Source organism: Engystomops pustulosus, chromosome 10 (assembly GCF_040894005.1).
Source record: "Engystomops pustulosus chromosome 10, aEngPut4.maternal, whole genome shotgun sequence".
Classification (NCBI taxonomy): domain Eukaryota; kingdom Metazoa; phylum Chordata; class Amphibia; order Anura; family Leptodactylidae; genus Engystomops; species Engystomops pustulosus.
In genome coordinates, this window is record NC_092420.1 from 92,518,429 (window position 1) to 92,537,203 (window position 18,775).

The 18,775-nt window shown below is 49.2% G+C and overlaps 2 protein-coding genes across 10 annotated transcripts in view; one reads left to right on the top strand and one right to left on the bottom strand.

Annotated features, from left to right (window-relative positions):
- The first annotated feature begins 476 nt into the window (after window positions 1-476).
- On the top strand, window positions 477-4,544 carry HYI (hydroxypyruvate isomerase (putative)). The gene is made up of 6 exons (XM_072128453.1): window positions 477-594; window positions 725-803; window positions 876-925; window positions 1,005-1,074; window positions 2,219-2,353; window positions 4,226-4,544. Exons 1-6 carry the CDS (start codon window positions 490-492, stop codon window positions 4,297-4,299), a joined length of 513 nt encoding a protein of 170 aa, XP_071984554.1. The 5' UTR covers window positions 477-489; the 3' UTR covers window positions 4,300-4,544.
- Window positions 4,545-4,566: 22 nt separating this feature from the next.
- The window catches only part of SZT2 (SZT2 subunit of KICSTOR complex), a 73,598-nt gene continuing 59,389 nt past the window's right edge, over window positions 4,567-18,775 (bottom strand). For 4 of the 9 annotated variants that reach the window (XM_072128442.1, XM_072128446.1, XM_072128445.1 and 1 more), the window contains 16 exons: window positions 18,547-18,677; window positions 18,275-18,457; window positions 16,924-17,185; window positions 16,317-16,396; window positions 14,958-15,080; window positions 14,656-14,858; window positions 14,318-14,396; window positions 14,118-14,201; window positions 13,961-14,035; window positions 11,001-11,060; window positions 9,319-9,722; window positions 9,108-9,230; window positions 8,285-8,735; window positions 6,300-6,416; window positions 5,996-6,064; window positions 4,567-4,744 (listed from right to left, as the gene is read on the bottom strand). In XM_072128442.1, the coding sequence (XP_071984543.1) occupies window positions 4,601-4,744; window positions 5,996-6,064; window positions 6,300-6,416; window positions 8,285-8,735; window positions 9,108-9,230; window positions 9,319-9,722; window positions 11,001-11,060; window positions 13,961-14,035; window positions 14,118-14,201; window positions 14,318-14,396; window positions 14,656-14,858; window positions 14,958-15,080; window positions 16,317-16,396; window positions 16,924-17,185; window positions 18,275-18,457; window positions 18,547-18,677 (2,588 nt within the window). In that variant the 3' untranslated portion in view covers window positions 4,567-4,600. The remainder of the gene's footprint in view (window positions 4,745-5,995; window positions 6,065-6,299; window positions 6,417-8,284; window positions 8,736-9,107; window positions 9,231-9,318; window positions 9,723-11,000; window positions 11,061-13,960; window positions 14,036-14,117; window positions 14,202-14,317; window positions 14,397-14,655; window positions 14,859-14,957; window positions 15,081-16,316; window positions 16,397-16,923; window positions 17,186-18,274; window positions 18,458-18,546; window positions 18,678-18,775) is intronic. The other 5 variants (XM_072128448.1, XM_072128447.1, XM_072128444.1 and 2 more) reach the window with 3 other exon arrangements.

Consider the following 18,775-nt stretch of genomic DNA (forward strand, 5'->3'; position numbering starts at 1 on the left):
TCAGTACAGGATAAGTAATGTCATGTATGTACACAGTGACTGCACCAGCAGCAGAATAGTGAGTGCAGCTCTGGGATATAATACAGGATGTAACTCAGGATCAGTACAGGATAAGTAATGTCATGTATGTACACAGTGACTGCACCAGCAGCAGAATAGTGAGTGCAGTTCTGGAGTATCATACAGGATGTAACTCAGGATCAGTACAGGATAAGTAATGTCATGTATGTACACCGTGACTGCACCAGCAGAATAATAGTGAGTGCAGCTCTGGAGTATAATACAGGATGTAACTCAGGATCAGTACAGGATAAGTAATGCTATGAGAATAGTGAGTGCAGCTCTGGAGTGTAATACAGGATGTAACTCAGGATCAGTACAGGATAAGTAATGCTATGAGAATAGTGAGTGCAGCTCTGGAGTATGTGCACATTATCTGTAGCAGCACTGACCACCCCTCTTCTGGGCTCCTCCTGTAGGATACACATCATGGCCGGTCGGGTACCTTTAGGCATTGAAAGGGCATCCATTGAAAAAGAGATGGAGGAGACGTTCATAGAGAACCTGAGATACGCGGCTGATGTATTAGAGCAGGTAAGTTGGGTGAGGTAGGTGGACATGCTGCTCCGTGACTTGCAGTGACCTCCGTAGTTTCCTGCCCCCATGTACCGCGCTGTGCATTGGGTGTCGCACTTCTGTGGGGTAACTTCCTTCTCGCCCTCAGGCTGGGATTGTCGGTCTCATTGAACCTATAAACTGCCGCATTTCGGAGCCGCGCTATTTCCTGAACACCCCGCAGCAGGGTAAGTGAGGGGCCGGGGGCTCCTGCTGTCACGGTTTCCCGTTACTTCATGCGTCTCGTGTTCTTATTCCAGGGGCCACAATCTTAGAGAAAGTGGGGAGCCCCAGTGTGAAGCTGCAGCTGGTGAGGACGGGGCACGATTTTCTCCTTCTAGGGGTAGAACCTGCGCTGACACACTGTAACGGCTGCTTCTACGTTGCAGGATGTTTATCACTGGCAGATAATGGATGGAAATCTGACGGAGAACATTAAGAAGTATTTTCCACTGATCGGTAAGAAACGCGTCGTTACTATTATCACATTCACGGGGGGGAAACTTACAGAATGGACCGGGAGAAGAGGAGCACGGACTACCCCTCCAGAGGTAACCCCCTAGGCTGACACATTTCGGGTCAAAAACTTGTGTGCGTAATCTTCACATTTCAGGTACCAAATGTCTAAGACTTCAACATGATCTCCCCTTGTAATCCAGCACAAGGGCAATGTATTACGACTGTATGATCTTTCGGCCTGTCTGCAGTTCTGTGCTTTCCACTCCTGACCCATGATCTGATTTCCACTCCTGACCCGACTCCTGATCTGACCACTGACCCAAGATTTGAGTCCTGATCCATGATCTGATTCCTGACCTGACCCATGATCTGATTCCTGACCCGACTCATGATCTAAATCCTGACCCATGATCCGATTCCTGACCTGACCCATGATCCGATTCCTAACCTGACCCATGATCCGATTCCTGACCTGACCCATGATCCGATTCCTGACCTGACCCATGATCGGATTCCTGACCTGACCCATGATCCGATTCCTGACCTGACCCATGATCCGATTCCTGACCTGACCCATGATCCGATTCCTGACCTGACCCATGATCCGATTCCTGACCTGACCCATGATCCGATTCCTGACCTGACCCATGATCCGATTCCTGACCTGACCCATGATCCGATTCCTGACCTGACCCATGATCCGATTCCTGACCTGACCCATAATCTGACCTTGCTATAACTGTGCCCGCCCTGACCTCGGCTTGTATCCAACTCTTTCCTACCCCTTCGACGCTTCACACTCATGACTCTCATCCCTAAATAGTGGCGATCATGGAGGTCTCCGAGGTCCGATCTGTAAGGTGACCCGGGGTCACGGAGGTGTCACAGTGGATTCCTGGCGACTTGTGACGTTCTCTTGGCTGAGTGTTTGGTTCTGTGTTGGTGATTAGTGCGCTGTTGCGGTTTCCATATCCTCTGTTGTGCTGCTGTTGCAGGATAATGGCGCCTGCTAGTCAGGAGATAGATGCGCTGCGTCGCCCTCCGGGAACAATTTTCCGAGATTTATCCATGTAAATCAGAATAGTTTGTATCTGTATTGGCTCCTTTCTTCTGTAACTTCTCCTCCTCCCGTATCTCTGTGCAGGTCACGTCCAGGTGGCTCAGGTCCCACATCGCAACGAGCCAGACAGTCCCGGAGAGCTCAGCTACCCGTATCTCTTTGACCTGCTGCAGGAGCTGGGATACCAGGGCTACATCGGATGCGAATACAGACCCCGGGGTGAGTCACCGCTTTACATTTCCATCACTGGAGGGAACCCGGCAGTCACTGAAATACCCGGAATCTCCTGTGGACGGAATCCTCGTTTGCCAAACGGGAGAGGACACATCGGGGGTCATTTACTAAGGGCCCGATTCACGTTTTCCCAACGTGTTACCCGAATATTTCCGATTTGCGCCGATTTCCCCTGAATTGCCCCGGGATTTTGGCGCACGCGATCGGATTGTGGCGCATCGGCGCTGGCATGCACGCGGCGGAAATCGGGGGGCGTGGCCGAACGAAAACCCGACGGATTTAAAAAAAGAAAAGTGTTGCGGAGCTTGCACTTACCTTCACTAGGAATAGGTTGGTGAACTCCAGTGCATTCCGATGCTCTTCAGCGCAGCAGCGCCACTTGGTGGACGGCGGAGGAACTACCTTGATGAATCCCGGGCGGACCCGAATCCACCGCAGAGAACGCGCCGCTGGATCTTGAATGGACCGGGTAAGTAAATCTGCCCCATTGTCTTATAGGATTTGTCCCTAGATTGCATATTATCCCCTATGCACAGGAGTAGTGGGTTCTGACACTACTCAGGTCCGGTATAAAATGTTCTTCCTAGAATTTCCTCTCTTATGTGAAATCTCACACGTTTAACAATAAAACGTCTCCTCCAAAGTCAGGCAAATATGACTCTTCTCCCCTCAGTCTCACATGAGATGAGCTAAGTTTAGTGGTTGCAGGGGTAGTGTTACTTCAGAATCCACTTCTGTTCTATAGCACCTACAAAGCATGCTGCTGGTGCCATATTACAGGTAACAATCTCATTTTTCAGGCTTGTGGTTTGTGAGGTACTGGACATACAGGCAATGAAATAAGAGGTGGGAACTGTATCTTTATCTTACATAACCAACTATGTTTTTAGGTGCCTGTATCTCCAGGTCTGCAGATCACAGAACCATAGTCACCTGATGTGATTTGAAAGATGTAAATCTTATCTTTAATATGACACCAGAAATATATTTCTAGGTACTATAGAATACAAGAGAGGGGCTTCTGAAGTAGCATTACCCCCTGCAGTCCTTAAACTTGACTCATGAATATGCGGTGAGAAGAGTCATATTTGCCTGACTTTGGAGGGGATTTATTTCAGATAATATTTCATAAAATAGGGAATTCCAGAAAGTACACTTTATACCCGACCAGAGGAGGCTGCTAGTTTAGTGGTGCAAATCCATAATCCTCTTCACTGTCAGAGAGGAGGTGTGTGTTATCATAACATGCAGCCTCCTCTGCTCTGGCACCTCCTCTCTGACAGTAGAGAGGATTATAATGGTATCTCAGCAACCGTGAGGGCTATAAAGAAAATTCTAAGTGCCCCGGTAAATTATAGCATGTTGATCGCCATGTGACATAGCAAAATATCCTCTTTAAAGGATTCTTCAGACTCTGAGGTTAATGAATGGTGTTTGCTTAAAGGACATCTACCACCAGGATGAAGGACTGTAAACCAAGCGCTGACATACTGGTGTGTGCCCTGCTATTCTTTTAGCTTCTTATGCCCTTGTATTTAAGAAATAAAGGATTTAAAAATTTAGCAAATGAGCCTGGAGCCCTGCAGAGTCATTTGCATAATTTTTGAAACATTTATTTTTATAAGAACAAGGTCCTAAGAAGCTAAAAGCAGACCAAATCCTGCCAGGGTGGGAACACACCAGTATGTCAGTGTGCTTGGTTTACAAACCTTCATCCTGGTGGTAGATGTCCTTTAAGATACATAATCAGTATCAGATCAAGGGGGATCCCGGCGCTCTTCACTGATCAGCTGACCCCTATACCGTGGAGATGCTGTGCTGTTATAGGTTCATTGTCAGCTTCTTTCATTCCCCCAGGAGATACAGTGTCAGGACTCGGGTGGATGGAGGCACAAAGGAGGAGGCGCAGGAATCAGGACACAGCCGTGTAACCAGCCACAACCTCAGCTCGGTGTCTTTTATTGGGAAAGTTGGGTGCACGTTACAGCTCCAGCTTTCCCAGTGCCCTGTGTCATCTCCCATCAGACTCTTCTATAAGAGAACATCATTTATTCATATAATTAAGGTTCTGTTACATTTACATATCATTTACATAAAATCTTACAATTAATTTTCAAATTATCTCCACAATTGTCTTCATCAGTTTTATGCCTAAAAATAAAATAAGTCTCAGTCACTTGTGTAGCAGCAGTGTCGGGGGGTGCATGTCCCCCTTTATGTTTTCGGGTGCTATCACAGTAAGCCACTCCATAGGTTGAAGCAGGCGGTGTTGATCACAGACTCCAGGTGGTGGTAGGTGGACACCAGCTGCGGTAACGGACTCTCGCTATTCTGCGGCTGCTCCGGAAACGGCTCCCGAAACACGACCTTCAGACTCTGCGCCAAGAGACAAGCAATGGGGAAGATTAGCAACAAAAAGACAAGACGTGGCCACAACCCCCCCTCCCCGCCCCCCCCCTCCCCGTGCCAGAAATAAGATCAGTGCTGCAAAAGAGGCGGCACTGGTGGATATGAACATCTCAGCTGTGATGATGTCACTAGTGACTCCATGCTTTACACTGCAGGCTGCATCCAGCACAAGACAGACAGAAGAGCTTGTAGAGGGGTCATAACATGTGGAGCCCCTTCATCCATGTGACCAATAGCAGCTCTTTTTTTGGAGGACCCCAGTGCAATGTGGTAGTGATTTTGTATCAATTTCCAATTTTCAGAAAGTTGACTTGCCAGCATAAACTCTTAACGGAATAACCACCAAACTTTCCAAGACTCCTGCATAGCGATCTGCCTATATCTGCAGCAATACTGGGGGTAGTGCAGCACATAAACAAGGCTGGGAAAGCTGGGTGACCAGCAATAGGGTGACTTTTACAGTTGTACAGAGGTCATAGCAATTCAAAACTAGGCAGGCCTCCCTTTCAAGAGTCTGGGAAAGCTGGGTGATCAGACATACGGATGCTATAAGGCTTTTCCTTATACTTTATGGCTCTGGGAAAGCTGGGTGACGGTGACTCCTCTATTAGCAGGACGCTCTTTGTTCTGCATCTATATGGTACAATGTGTCAGTGCTGATACAGATTAAAGATAAAGATTCTCCACAGGACACAAAATAAAATGGCGACTCTGGGGCCCCCTCCTGTCAGGGGTCAGATTTCCCTGTATAAATGTACAGGACCCCTATACTGGTGATCAGTGGGGTCTTGGCAGACGCTCCAACACTTATCTACAGGTTAATCAATATTCTGTCTATAATGGATAGCTTTAACCGTCTAACAGTCACCTGTGAAAAGTATTGGGCCTGTACTAATGAGCAGTGCTGTTCTCTGGCAGCAAGCAGAGATCTTGGGGTAGAGCAGAACATGTGTGTCCAGATCAACCACCAAAATTTACTGCCAAGCCGACAACCACCCGCAATATAATCACCAGGATAAGAAGGAAACTAACCAAGTCCTTCAACTTTCTACAATTGGAATATTTTTACATTTTCACCATCTAGAAGATCTCTGCTTGCTGTGTATGAATGGAAACACTCCTACATCCCATAGTTGAAGTCTTCCACTACCCCTTACAGCTGAGAATCTGTTAGAATTGTCCTCAGTGTTTACACTTTCTGTTCCTAACGTCACTCACCGTTTTACCAGAATGAGAGTCCAGGAAAACCAGCACAAAGCAATCTGTGAATTTCTGGTTGAGGACGACCTGGAAAATTGAACGATGGTGTCAGTGCCCGAGACTGGAAACAACGCGACAGGAGAAGCAGCGCTCATTGCTATCAATAACATTCTACAGTACCGGCTTCCACCACCAGGGGGTGGATGTGTATGCAGCTCCATACACTGATGAACACAGATCTCCCCCTAGTGGTGGAAACAAGCAGCAGAAATATTTACATGTAAATGGCAATGAAAGTACCTTTACCTCTCCGGACACTCACCAGGTACTGGGTGCCACTGTCCGAGCTGAAGAAGTGCCTGCAGCTCTGCGGGAAGCGGCTCAGGAGAACCTTGATGAGGCTCTGATACCACTGGACATTCATGGACAAGAGGAAATCCTACAGAGCCAGAAGAAGAGTCAGTCATAGACAATGTCACATACAGCTCTGCTGTGCAGCACTACAGGGGAAGCAGTGTATGGGGATGTCATATACAGCTCTGCTGTGCAGCATTACAGGGGAAGCAGTGTATGGAGATGTCACATACAGCTCTGCTGTGCAGCACTACAGGGGAAGCAGTGTATGGAGATGTCACATACAGCTCTGCTGTGCAGCACTACAGGGGAAGCAGTGTATGGGGATGTCACATACAGCTCTGCTGTGCAGCACTACAGGGGAAGCAGTGTATGGAGATGTCACATACAGCTCTGCTGTGCAGCACTACAGGGGAAGCAGTGTATGGGGATGTCATATACAGCTCTGCTGTGCAGCACTACAGGGGAAGCAGTGTATGGGGATGTCATATACAGCTCTGCTGTGCAGCACTACAGGGGAAGCAGTGTATGGAGATGTCACATACAGCTCTGCTGTGCAGCACCACAGGGGAAGCAGTGTATGGGGATGTCACATACAGCTCTGCTGTGCAGCACTACAGGGGAAGCAGTGTATGGGGATGTCACATACAGCTCTGCTGTGCAGCACTACAGGGGAAGCAGTGTATGGGGATGTCACATACAGCTCTGCTGTGCAGCACTACAGGGGAAGCAGTGTATGGGGATGTCACATACAGCTCTGCTGTGCAGCACCACAGGGGAAGCAGTGTATGGAGATGTCACATACAGCTCTGCTGTGCAGCACTACAGGGGAAGCAGTGTATGGGGATGTCACATACAGCTCTGCTGTGCAGCACAACAGGGGAAGCAGTGTATGGAGATGTCACATACAGCTCTGCTGTGCAGCACAACAGGGGAAGCAGTGTATGGAGATGTCACATACAGCTCTGCTGTGCAGCACCACAGGGGAAGCAGTGTATGGGGATGTCACATACAGCTCTGCTGTGCAGCACTACAGGGGAAGCAGTGTATGGGGATGTCACATACAGCTCTGCTGTGCAGCACTACAGGGGAAGCAGTGTATGGGGATGTCACATACAGCTCTGCTGTGCAGCACTACAGGGGAAGCAGTGTATGGTGATGTCACATACAGCTCTGCTGTGCAGCACTACAGGGGAAGCAGTGTATGGGGATGTCACATACAGCTCTGCTGTGCAGCACTACAGGGGAAGCAGTGTATGGAGATGTCACATACAGCTCTGCTGTGCAGCACTACAGGGGAAGCAGTGTATGGAGATGTCACATACAGCTCTGCTGTGCAGCACTACAGGGGAAGCAGTGTACGGGGATGTCACATACAGCTCTGCTGTGCAGCACTACAGGGGAAGCAGTGTACGGGGATGTCACATACAGCTCTGCTGTGCAGCACTACAGGGGAAGCAGTGTATGGGGATGTCACATACAGCTCTGCTGTGCAGCACTACAGGGGAAGCAGTGTATGGGGATGTCACATACAGCTCTGCTGTGCAGCACTACAGGGGAAGCAGTGTATGGAGATGTCACATACAGCTCTGCTGTGCAGCACTACAGGGGAAGCAGTGTATGGGGATGTCACATACAGCTCTGCTGTGCAGCACTACAGGGGAAGCAGTGTATGGGGATGTCACATACAGCTCTGAGGTGCGGCACTACAGGGGAAGCAGTGTATGGGGATGTCACATACAGCTCTGCTGTGCAGCACTACAGGGGAAGCAGTGTATGGGGATGTGCGGATGTGACTAGAGGCACCATATAACAGCAGACCTGTGTATGCAGCTCTGGATGTGACTAGAGGTATAATATAACAGCAGACCTGTGCACAGAGCTCTGGAGGATACATATGGATGCAGCTTTGGGGGTGACTGGAGTGTAAGGCATAATAATCAGTGCAGTTACCAGCTGTGGGTCGATCTCGGCCACGCTCCGTCCGTGCACGGCGTCCAGCAGTTCCTTCAGTTCGCTGGAGCTGAGCTTCCCCAGGCGCAGCTTATCGGAGGAGAGCGGCTCCAGCAGGTACAGGCGCTTCCATAGGTTGTCCCTGCGGCAGTGGCACTTGGCGAGCTGCACCATTTCCATCAGCTGCCTCTTGGCGGCGCTCACCTCTGTACACAGCAGCGGGAAGAGGTGTGGATTATAGAGATTTGTGGAGCCGTTCCTGCTGGGGTCTCCCTCCCGGACGTCCTCTGGGCTCTCGATCTCCATCCTTTGGCACTTGAGCAGCTCCGGGGCCCCATCCACATCATGAGCGTCTCTCTGCAGCCGGGGAGGTTTCCTGAAGCGTCTCATGTCAGCCGTGAGACGTGGGAACAGCTCACGCTGACTCGTCATGATGACGTAGAACCGGAGTCTAACGAATGGAGGAGCAGAAAGGGTTAGTGAGGATAAAAGGAGTATAATACTCGGCGGTCACTGGCAGTCCCATAGACCGGCTCGCTGCTCTGGATGTGAATGGAGTAAGTATAGAATCATATCGGTGCCTACTCAACCTATTGCTCCATTCATTAAAGGGGAACCCTATGACGACAAGTTATTCTCTATCCACAAAATAGACATTAACAGCTAAGGGGGACAAATGTGCGTCCGGCAGCTCCAGGGGGTCCCCTGTCCCTCTATTGATCCATATAAAAATAACTTGCTAACAGTAGGATGCCCCTTTAAGGAGAATTGGATGCTGATCTTGTGATATGTGACCTGCCCCTCAGATAGTTCTTCCTGGTACCTCAGGACGTGTCTCTCCTGCTCCGTTTGCTCCTCGAATGGCGCGGCGCTGTGGCAGACCAGTAGCGATACATCAAAGTCGTCGTGGTGTTGGGTGCCCTCCGAATCCTTGTACAAACCCGAACTACAAAGGAAGGAGGAGGATCCTCATCATCATTCATGAAATGGACCTGACCCCAGAATCTGCCCCCTGGTGTGACCGCGGCACCTACCTGTTCCAGATGGACACCAGGCCGTACTCGTTCTGCTCGCTGCCACCGCCGCCGCTCTTCTTGCCGTTGCTGCCGTGGACAGAGGGACGGACCATGCGCAGGGGCTTCATGTGGTAGGTGCTGGCGTGGTCTGCGATGTAGTTGTACAGCTGGTGGGCAGCGATGATCTCGGTGGGCACGGACAGCAGGCCCTGGTACACGTGGTTGCGGCCGTACTTGGGGATGTCGGGGTGCTGGGAGATGAAGAGCTGCAGGAAGCTGGCCAGGTCGTAGCCCTGCCGCAGGGACATGCTGGACCCCAAGAGGTACTGGTGCACCACCCGCAGGTGGAAGTCATAGCTGAAGGAGTGCACGTGCATCAGGTCCCGCACCTTGTCACACTCCTCTGTGAAGAGCATGGAGAGCTACGGGGAGAGAGTAGAGTCACAGTCATCACCTCCGACACCTGACCCAATATTCATCAGCATGAACCTCGGCCTGCGCTACTCATCCTGGACCTCCAGTCTCTATTAACATCCAAAGCTGCATTCAGAACCGTATGACTGGACCCGACCTGTCCCCTCTGCTGTAATGCATACAGGAGATGTAGCGGCAACTCATTGTATATCCCCGGCATCACCATCCACAATGCACTGCAACTCAACTAAAATTACAGGGATGCAGCTCTGGATGTAACTGGAGTATAAGATATAATGTGATTTATATATCAGGAGTGTAGATTTACCAAGTGCACTGGGGTTGTGTGCTCACACTACTGTGCTCTGTGCAGCCAGTGTTATGTATAGTCCCTGGATAGATGGGTAATCAGACCATTGTGTATGTTGTTAGTAGCAGCAGGACTGTGAAATATGGATTTATATTCCATTTATTCCTCACACTGCTGTGCTCTGAACAAAAACTATTTAAGAGGGCTATGCAGCTGCTCAATGAAGAGAGCACAGAGGAATCTCCAGAGATAATACCCAACACTGGCTGCACAGAGCTCATCAGTGTGAGAACACGCTCGTAGTGCACTTGGAGAAGCTACAATTCTGGACTATAAATTCATATATCACAGTCCTGCTGCTACTAGCAACATACACAAAGGTCTGATTATACATCTCTCCAGGGACAATACATAACACTGGCTGCAGACTGTACATTCACACCTGCTGACGGGTTCCCTTTAATAGTATACTTAGCGATACTCCACGTCATATGTGTTTCTCCACATGTTTGGCCAATCAGGAGGCAGGAGTTGTGTGTACCATCACCTTGTGATGTCCTTGAGGCGCCAGATCCCTCTCAGACGGATTCCTTATGAATATTGGATCACCTAGAAGAAAGCTCTACCAAGCAGCACCGATGCCTCTCCCATGGGCATCCATACTGCCCCATCACCGGTCCACCACAGCGCCCCCTGTGATACTGATTGGAGCAGTATCAGAGCCATCACCGGTCTCCAGGCACTGCTTACACCATCCAAGCAGCCAAGATGGCAGATCCATCCCTCACCATCTGTGCAAAGAACCAGAACCAACACCAAAACGATGCGCAAAGCCCAGCACCAAGGAGGCAAAACCCGCCCCAACAAGCTCGGGGGAGAAGGAAGAGGCGGGCGGAGGTGCAGCGCTACATGAAGGGTTAACGTGACACCAGACAGGACGAGAGGTGAAAGCGGGAAACAGACCAGGGGGACGTACCGCGGACTCAGAGGCGCTCTCTATGGTACTCCTGCAATGGGACCGGATGGAGAACGTACCCTGACAAGAGAGGACGGAGACATGTACACAGGACAAAGCATCAACAATGCACAATCCGGGGAATCCTGCGCCTCCTTAAAGGGGCTTCTAGATGTAACACAAATATACAAGAAATACTCATCCTCCTTTGTTGGAAAAGACCTGGTTTACAGTCCTGGCTGGACTAGAAGTGAGGAGGGTCCAGTGACCACTCTGGACGGGTTATGCTGAGAGGTCACCAGAGCCTCCTAGATGCTCCTCAGCTCTCATACTGGGAGGTCACCAGAGCCTCCTAGATGCTCCTCAGCTCTCATACTGGGAGGTCACCAGAGCCTCCTAGATGCTCCTCAGCTCTCATACTGGGAGGTCACCAGAGCCTCCTAAATGCTCCTCAGCTCTCATACTGGGAGGTCACCAGAGCCTCCTAGATGCTCCTCAGCTCTCATACTGGGAGGTCACCAGAGCCTCCTAGATGCTCCTCAGCTCTCATACTGGGAGGTCACCAGAGCCTCCTAGATGCTCCTCAGCTCTCATACTGGGAGGTCACCAGAGCCTCCTAGATGCTCCTCAGCTCTCATACTGGGAGGTCACCAGAGCCTCCTAGATGCTCCTCAGCTCTCATGCTGAGAGGTCACCAGAGCCTCCTAGATGCTCCTCAGCTCTCATACTGGGAGGTCACCAGAGCCTCCTATATGCTCCTCAGCTCTCATGCTGAGAGGTCACCAGAGCCTCCTAGATGCTCCTCAGCTCTCATACTGGGAGGTCACCAGAGCCTCCTAGATGCTCCTCAGCTCTCATGCTGAGAGGTCACCAGAGCCTCCTAGATGCTCCTCAGCTCTCATACTGGGAGGTCACCAGAGCCTCCTAGATGCTCCTCAGCTCTCATACTGGGAGGTCACCAGAGCCTCCTAGATGCTCCTCAGCTCTCATACTGGGAGGTCACCAGAGCCTCCTAGATGCTCCTCAGCTCTCATACTGGGAGGTCACCAGAGCCTCCTAGATGCTCCTCAGCTCTCATACTGGGAGGTCACCAGAGCCTCCTAGATGCTCCTCAGCTCTCATACTGGGAGGTCACCAGAGCCTCCTAGATGCTCCTCAGCTCTCATACTGGGAGGTCACCAGAGCCTCCTAGATGCTCCTCAGCTCTCATACTGGGAGGTCACCAGAGCCTCCGAGATGCTCCTCAGCTCTCATACTGGGAGGTCACCAGAGCCTCCTAGATGCTCCTCAGCTCTCATACTGGGAGGTCACCAGAGCCTCCTAGATGCTCCTCAGCTCTCATACTGGGAGGTCACCAGAGCCTCCTAGATGCTCCTCAGCTCTCATACCTCGGCTGGTTTTAGTTGTCTAATGAGAGGTCTAGTGTATCCCACTATATGGTCCATTCAGTAGGACGCAGCCACAGAGGTATACAGCCAAAGTCCTCATGGTATACACCTCCATCAGATGAGCGCATGTGAACAGAGCCTAACATTTACCTGTACTGATACAATGTATCAGTTCCAGGTCCAGTGAGGATGATTCGGAATGTAACAAATCTCCCCTCTGATATCATCCGCTCCCTGGATTGGGGACACAACACTCACACTCTGACCCCCTGCTAGAGCACATCAAACATAAAGCATAAAATAGGAAGACACAAAGAGCCGCGAGGTACAGGTACAGGACAATCAGCCGAATAGAAGATCCTTACTAGTATATAACCTTGTAACACACATCAAAACAGGGCAGCAACCCCAGAATATTACACTAATAGAGGATACACAGAAAGTAAATCCCTGGTGCTGATCTCCATACACAGAGCGATAATCAACAGAACCAAAAATCCAAGATTACAACATCTGTACAGCCTATCCGTCACTAGAGAGCAGCGGTGCCATCACTGAGAATACAGCCTATCCATCACTAGAGAGCAGCGGTGCCATCACTGAGAATACAGCCTATCCATCACTAGAGAGCAGCGGTTACATCACTGAGAATACAGCCTATCCATCACTAGAGAGCAGCGGTGCCATCACTGAGAATACAGCCTATCCATCACTAGAGAGCAGCGGTGCCATCACTGAGAATACAGCCTATCCATCAGTAGAGAGCAGCGGTGCCATCACTGAGAATACAGCCTATCCATCACTAGAGAGCAGCAGTGCCATCACTGAGACTACAGCCTATCCATCACTAGAGAGCTGTGGTGCCATCACTGAGAATACAGCCTATCCATCACTAGAGAGCAGCGGTGCCATCACTGAGAATACAGCCTATCCCTCACTAGAGAGCAGCAGTGTCATCACTGAGAATACAGCCTATCCATCACTAGAGAGCAGGGGTGACATCACTGAGAATACAGCCCATCCATCACTAGAGAGCAGCGGTGCCATCACTGAGAATACGGCCTATCCATCACTAGAGAGCAGCGGTGCCATCACTGAGAATACAGCCTATCCATCACTAGAGAGCAGCGGTTACATCACTGAGAATACAGCCTATCCATCACTAGAGAGCAGCAGTGCCATCACTGAGAATACAGTCTATCCATCACTAGAGAGCAGCGGGGACATCACTGGGAATACAGCCTATCCATCACTAGAGAGCAGCGGTGCCATCACTGAGAATACAGCCTATCCATCACTAGAGAGCAGCGGTGTCATCACTGAGAATACAGCCTATCCATCACTAGAGAGCAGCGGTGCCATCACTGAGAATACAGCCTATCCATCACTAGAGAGCAGCGGTGTCATCACTGAGAATACAGCCTATCCATCACTAGAGAGCAGCGGTGCCATCACTGAGAATACAGCCTATCCATCACTAGAGAGCAGCGGTGCCATCACTGAGCATACAGTCTATTCATCACTAGAGAGCAGCGGTGTCATCACTGAGAATACAGCCTATCCATCACTAGAGAGCAGCGGTGCTTCCAGTACCTGAGAGTTGACGGACTGTCCCATCGGTATACGTGAACATTCAAGAGCATACTGCTTGACACAAAAGTAACATCCCTGTAATACAAACATAATGTATTAAAACAATGATTCCAGCACCACTATTCCCAGCATTCCCAGTCACTTCCCACTCTATAACCTGGAATGAGAGCTCCATGAGTACGATTCCTCCAGGCAGCGCCCTCTGCAGGTGATACGTGGTCACTGAAGAACTTGTACTCTGCTGGATAGAAACACAGTATAGATATAACTGAGGGTGGATAAAAAAAATCAGTGAGATAAGGAGCAGACACTAGATATCTCTTCACCTACTACACAACATCTTGCTGTAGGACTTACCTTAGGACTACCCTCAGTCCTAGGCTTGGCGGTTCTGTTCTCTGGAGCCAGGGAGACCACTGCCCTGATCCGCGCCGCGCTGTAAATAGGAGTAGATAATAAATGAAGAGCAGAAGACTGATGTGTCTCATTTGGTGTCTGGGACCCCTTTTTCAAGTAGGACCACCTAAATCTGCTCCTGGGATCCCCCATGAACAGATTGTTATCAAGTCAAATCACATAACTTTACAATGTGCAGACACTGAACAAGCAGAGGGTGCAGTAAGAAGTGTGAATACAGCTCTGGAGTTGCCTGCTCCTTCTTATTGGTCACCATGCAGTCACATGACGTCGCTTACCTGCGTGCAGGTGAGGCAGGACGAAGCTGCACCAGTATGAAGCCAATGCTCTGGAGGTACTGGATGTATTGCTGCATGAATGCAGTGCACAGCTCCTGCAGCCAGGGCTCCTCCTTAGCTTTGCTGGGGGGCATGTCTGCCGAATCACAGCTGTGACTACGATCTCTGCCGGATGCTCCCGAATCGTTAGATCGGTGTCTCTTCTAGAGGGAAGGAATATTAAGTGTAGGATTACCCTGTATACTGTGTATGTAACAGGCTGCCTGGTACTGGAAGGAAAGGATGAGAGTTGTAGTCCCCACCTTTCCTTCACTCCTGCCCTGGTCACTTTGGACTTGTGCTTGGAACGAAGGGTCGAATAGCAGCGGTGTGGCGCAGTAATGGACCAGCCGGGCCGATTGCTTCAGGGTGTCCAGGTCTGCAGCCTGCAAAAGACAAGTATCTGTAAAATAGTGCCGCCATAGTGCAGCATGGACTCTTCCCGGATGTATAGAATACAACGTCAACTATATAGCGCACACCATCACAAGGCTGAAACAAAGTTACACAAAGTTGCATTTATTAGAATACATTGATACATTTATCTTGCGAATATTTTGTAATCATTTAACTATGTACTGAGGGCAGTGTGCTGGATACCTATATACTGAGGGCAGTGTGCTGGATACCTATATACTGAGGGCAGTGTGCTGGATACCTATATACCGAGGGCAGTGTGCTGGATACCTATATACCGAGGGAGGTGTGCTGGATACCTATATACCGAGGGCAGTGTGCTGGATACCTATATACTTGGGGCAGTGTGCTGGATACCTATATACCGAGGGCAGTGTGCTGGATACCTATATACTGTGGGCAGTGTGTTAGATACCTATATACTGAGGGCAGTGTGTTGGATACCTATATACTGGAGGCAGTCTGCTGAATACCTATATACTGGAGGCAGTGTGCTGAATACCTATATACTGGGGACAGTGTACTGGATACCTATATACTGGGGGCAGTGCGCTGGATACCTATATACTGGGGGCAGTGCGCTGGATACCTTTATATTTGAAGGGGGGTTTATCATGTTTTTAAGCGGCCGTTCTGAATATTCATTGTTTAGGTTCTCTAGAATTTGTCCTTGGGGTGTGTCCAAACTGCTGTGCCCATAGGCTCCTCCCTAACTACTCTGAGTAAAAGCTGAAACAAGTTTCTGGTACTCTGAGTACACCGCACAAAGTGAAGGGGTTGTTAAGCATCTCAATGCAGAGAGCTGAGGGCACAGCTTTAGGAGGACATTGCCTCATTGCGCCTAAAGAAGCTACAAATCTATATATCACAGTCCTGTTGCTACTAGCAACATGCACAAAGGTCTGACAACACAGCTCTCCAGAGACCATACATAACACTGGCTGCAGAGAGCACAGCAGTGTGAGGACAAACCCCAGTGTACTTGGAGAAGTTACAAATCCATATATCACAGTCCTGCTGCTACTAACAACATATTTAAAGGTCTGATTACACATCTCTCCAGGGACAATACATAACACTGCTTTCAGAGAGCACAGAGCACAGCTGTGTGAGGACACCCCCCAAGTGCAGTTGAAGAAGCTACAATCCTGGAATATATCACAGTCCTGCTGCTACTAACAACAGGAGGCAGAAGTGTTACTCACACTGATCGGCATGTTAGACTGCGCTGATCTCTGCTGCCACGTCACAAACAGATTTTCGATCTTAAGTTGTTTCTCCACCTCTGTAAAAAGAAATGAGAACATTACATTAATGTAGCAATTACTTATTTGTATAAAGTTTACTCATTGTATCATCAATACTTCTGCAACTTGGGATAATTGCAAATGTTTATGCAAAAATGTGATTAATTTACAGAAAATGTAAATGCAAAACCATCGCAGCTTCTACAGCCCCCTCTGAGATCATTACTGGATCATTACGAGATCATAGATATTAACTTCTCACTGCTGAGGCTTTGTTACAGTTGTACAACATGTAGACAATGCTGAGGTGAACAGCTGAGAACAGCCTCACACACTGTAACTGCACTGATACAGAGTAACAAACAGGGCAGGAGAGAGATTTTAGCGGCTGATGTATTAACTCGCAGGTTTGTCTATACAGGATGCAACAGTAGCAAAGCTTCAGCTGTGTATGAAAGTATGAAAGTTTCACTAGTTTTTCACAGTGGTTGCTGTAGTCTGTGCTTGTAGTGTGAGGGAGAGGACGCGCTATGTGTGATGGGTCTCATCTGATCTTCTCTCTCACCTCGTCTTTCTGTACTTTTAATATCCAGAAACTGCGCCCCGTGTCGTGAGACGGTGTCCACCTCCGGGGACTGGTGCATCGGCTTCACTGGTAGAACGTCCCGGAGAACTTCATCAAAAGGCACAATGTCCGGGGGGAAGTGCAGGGAGGGGAGGCTGCGGCCGGAGGTCCCCAGCCTCGTCTGCTCCTTGTATGGAGGAGGCGTGGGGCTCCTGATCAGGGCGTCAACTTCCAATGTAGAATTTAGGAACAGGTTGGGATCCTGGGGAGAGGGAGAACACACGAATCATAAAGCCTGTATGTAATGTATATGTATACAAGTATAAAGCCAGAATCAAGATGGGGAGTTCCCATCTCCCTGGACATTACTTTCATGATGAATGGTGTCCAATATTTAGGACTTCACAGAACCAATTCACATTGTGGCCCCCTTACTGTACAGAGGATGGGGACCCCCACACAGCCCAAGGAATAGACATAGGACCACTGCACTGAACCCAGCATTGCCTCCCAAATCCCAGGACCAGTTTGTGTACCCACAAGTCCCCATTATTCATTAATTTAACCGATTGAACCACCATTGAACCTGGAAATTAGTGGAAGTTAGTTCTTTGGTCCTCTTTGGGGTGTTGTTTTACATATGACACTTATTCCCAATCCACAGGATCAAGGATAAGCATCTGAGTCCAGTGATGGGAACAGAATCTCATCTATAGATAATGGGACACCATAGCACATGATCGGCCTGCTGTCCAATGACTTCTATGGAGTTTCAGGAATACCTGGAGTTCCATAGAATTGTATGGAGCTGAGGTCACACATGCACATCAGTCCCCCCTACAATCACTATGCAGCACTGTGGGGGCCCTCAACACCCTGTTCTCCTCATCAATGTGGGTTCCAATGGTCAGGATGCAAAATCATACACCTATTATTCCGTGGATAGGTCATGTGTATCAATTAACGCACAACCCCTTTAAGGGACTGAATAAGCCCTTTTTCTGGACTAGTGAGTGTTCCAGAAGTCAAATCCCCACCGACCACAAGCTGAAGGTTTATCCCAGGGAATTCCATACAATCACTAAATAATGAAAAAGTTTTATAATTTTCTAATCGACCATTTTCAGGATCTCTGCTTGCTGTCCATAGCTCAATAAAGCGCCATAGTTATCTCCTGTAATGATCCTATGTCAGCACAAGTTTAGGTCAAACAGAAATCCTACATTTTTAAAGTCACTGACACCAAGAAGAGATTTTCAAAATCATTAAGAATTTGATGCAACGTCTATTAGAAAGCTGCTGACCCTTTAACAATGTAGAATACACTTTATCACATCTGTGAAGTTGTTACCTGTTTGCTCTCCTCGTGCCATGGGGTATCCGAAAAACAGTAGTGGTGGAAGAGCCCCAACTTCTGACTCAGGAGACAATGCACCACGTGTGACCGCGCATTCTGCCACTGGATGAGACGCACCAAGGAGCGGCTCAGCGATGCCCCCAGGTCTGGAGACCAGTTGTACGTGTACAGGGTCAGCTGACCAACAAGAGAAATAGAGGAGTGAATCCACGGGGGGAGAGGGGGCAGAGAAAAGAATGTTTGCAAACAATTTATTGCAGCGTTACCTTCTTGTCTTGGATGTCGATGATCAGGAACCGTTGACGAGGGACCAACCCGCGCGGTGCCATAGCCAGGTCCAGCGGCCGCTCACAGGAGTCCAGATCCATGGCCTCAAATCTCTGGAAACCCTTCTGAGCTACATGTACAAAAATCCAAAAAGAGGTTCAATGGGATTGTGATTATATTCCCATGACTGTAAGGCTACATTCACACAAATGTACATACGTCCCCTAT

Bases quoted from the DNA above. Each gene is read 5' to 3' on its own strand.
- HYI (XM_072128453.1), top strand. From the start codon at position 490: ATGGCCGGTCGGGTACCTTTAGGCATTGAAAGGGCATCCATTGAAAAA. The intron at 926-1,004 runs GTGAGGACGGGG...TCTACGTTGCAG, and splicing joins CCAGTGTGAAGCTGCAGCTG to GATGTTTATCACTGGCAGAT. The intron at 2,354-4,225 runs GTGAGTCACCGC...TCATTCCCCCAG, and splicing joins ATGCGAATACAGACCCCGGG to GAGATACAGTGTCAGGACTC.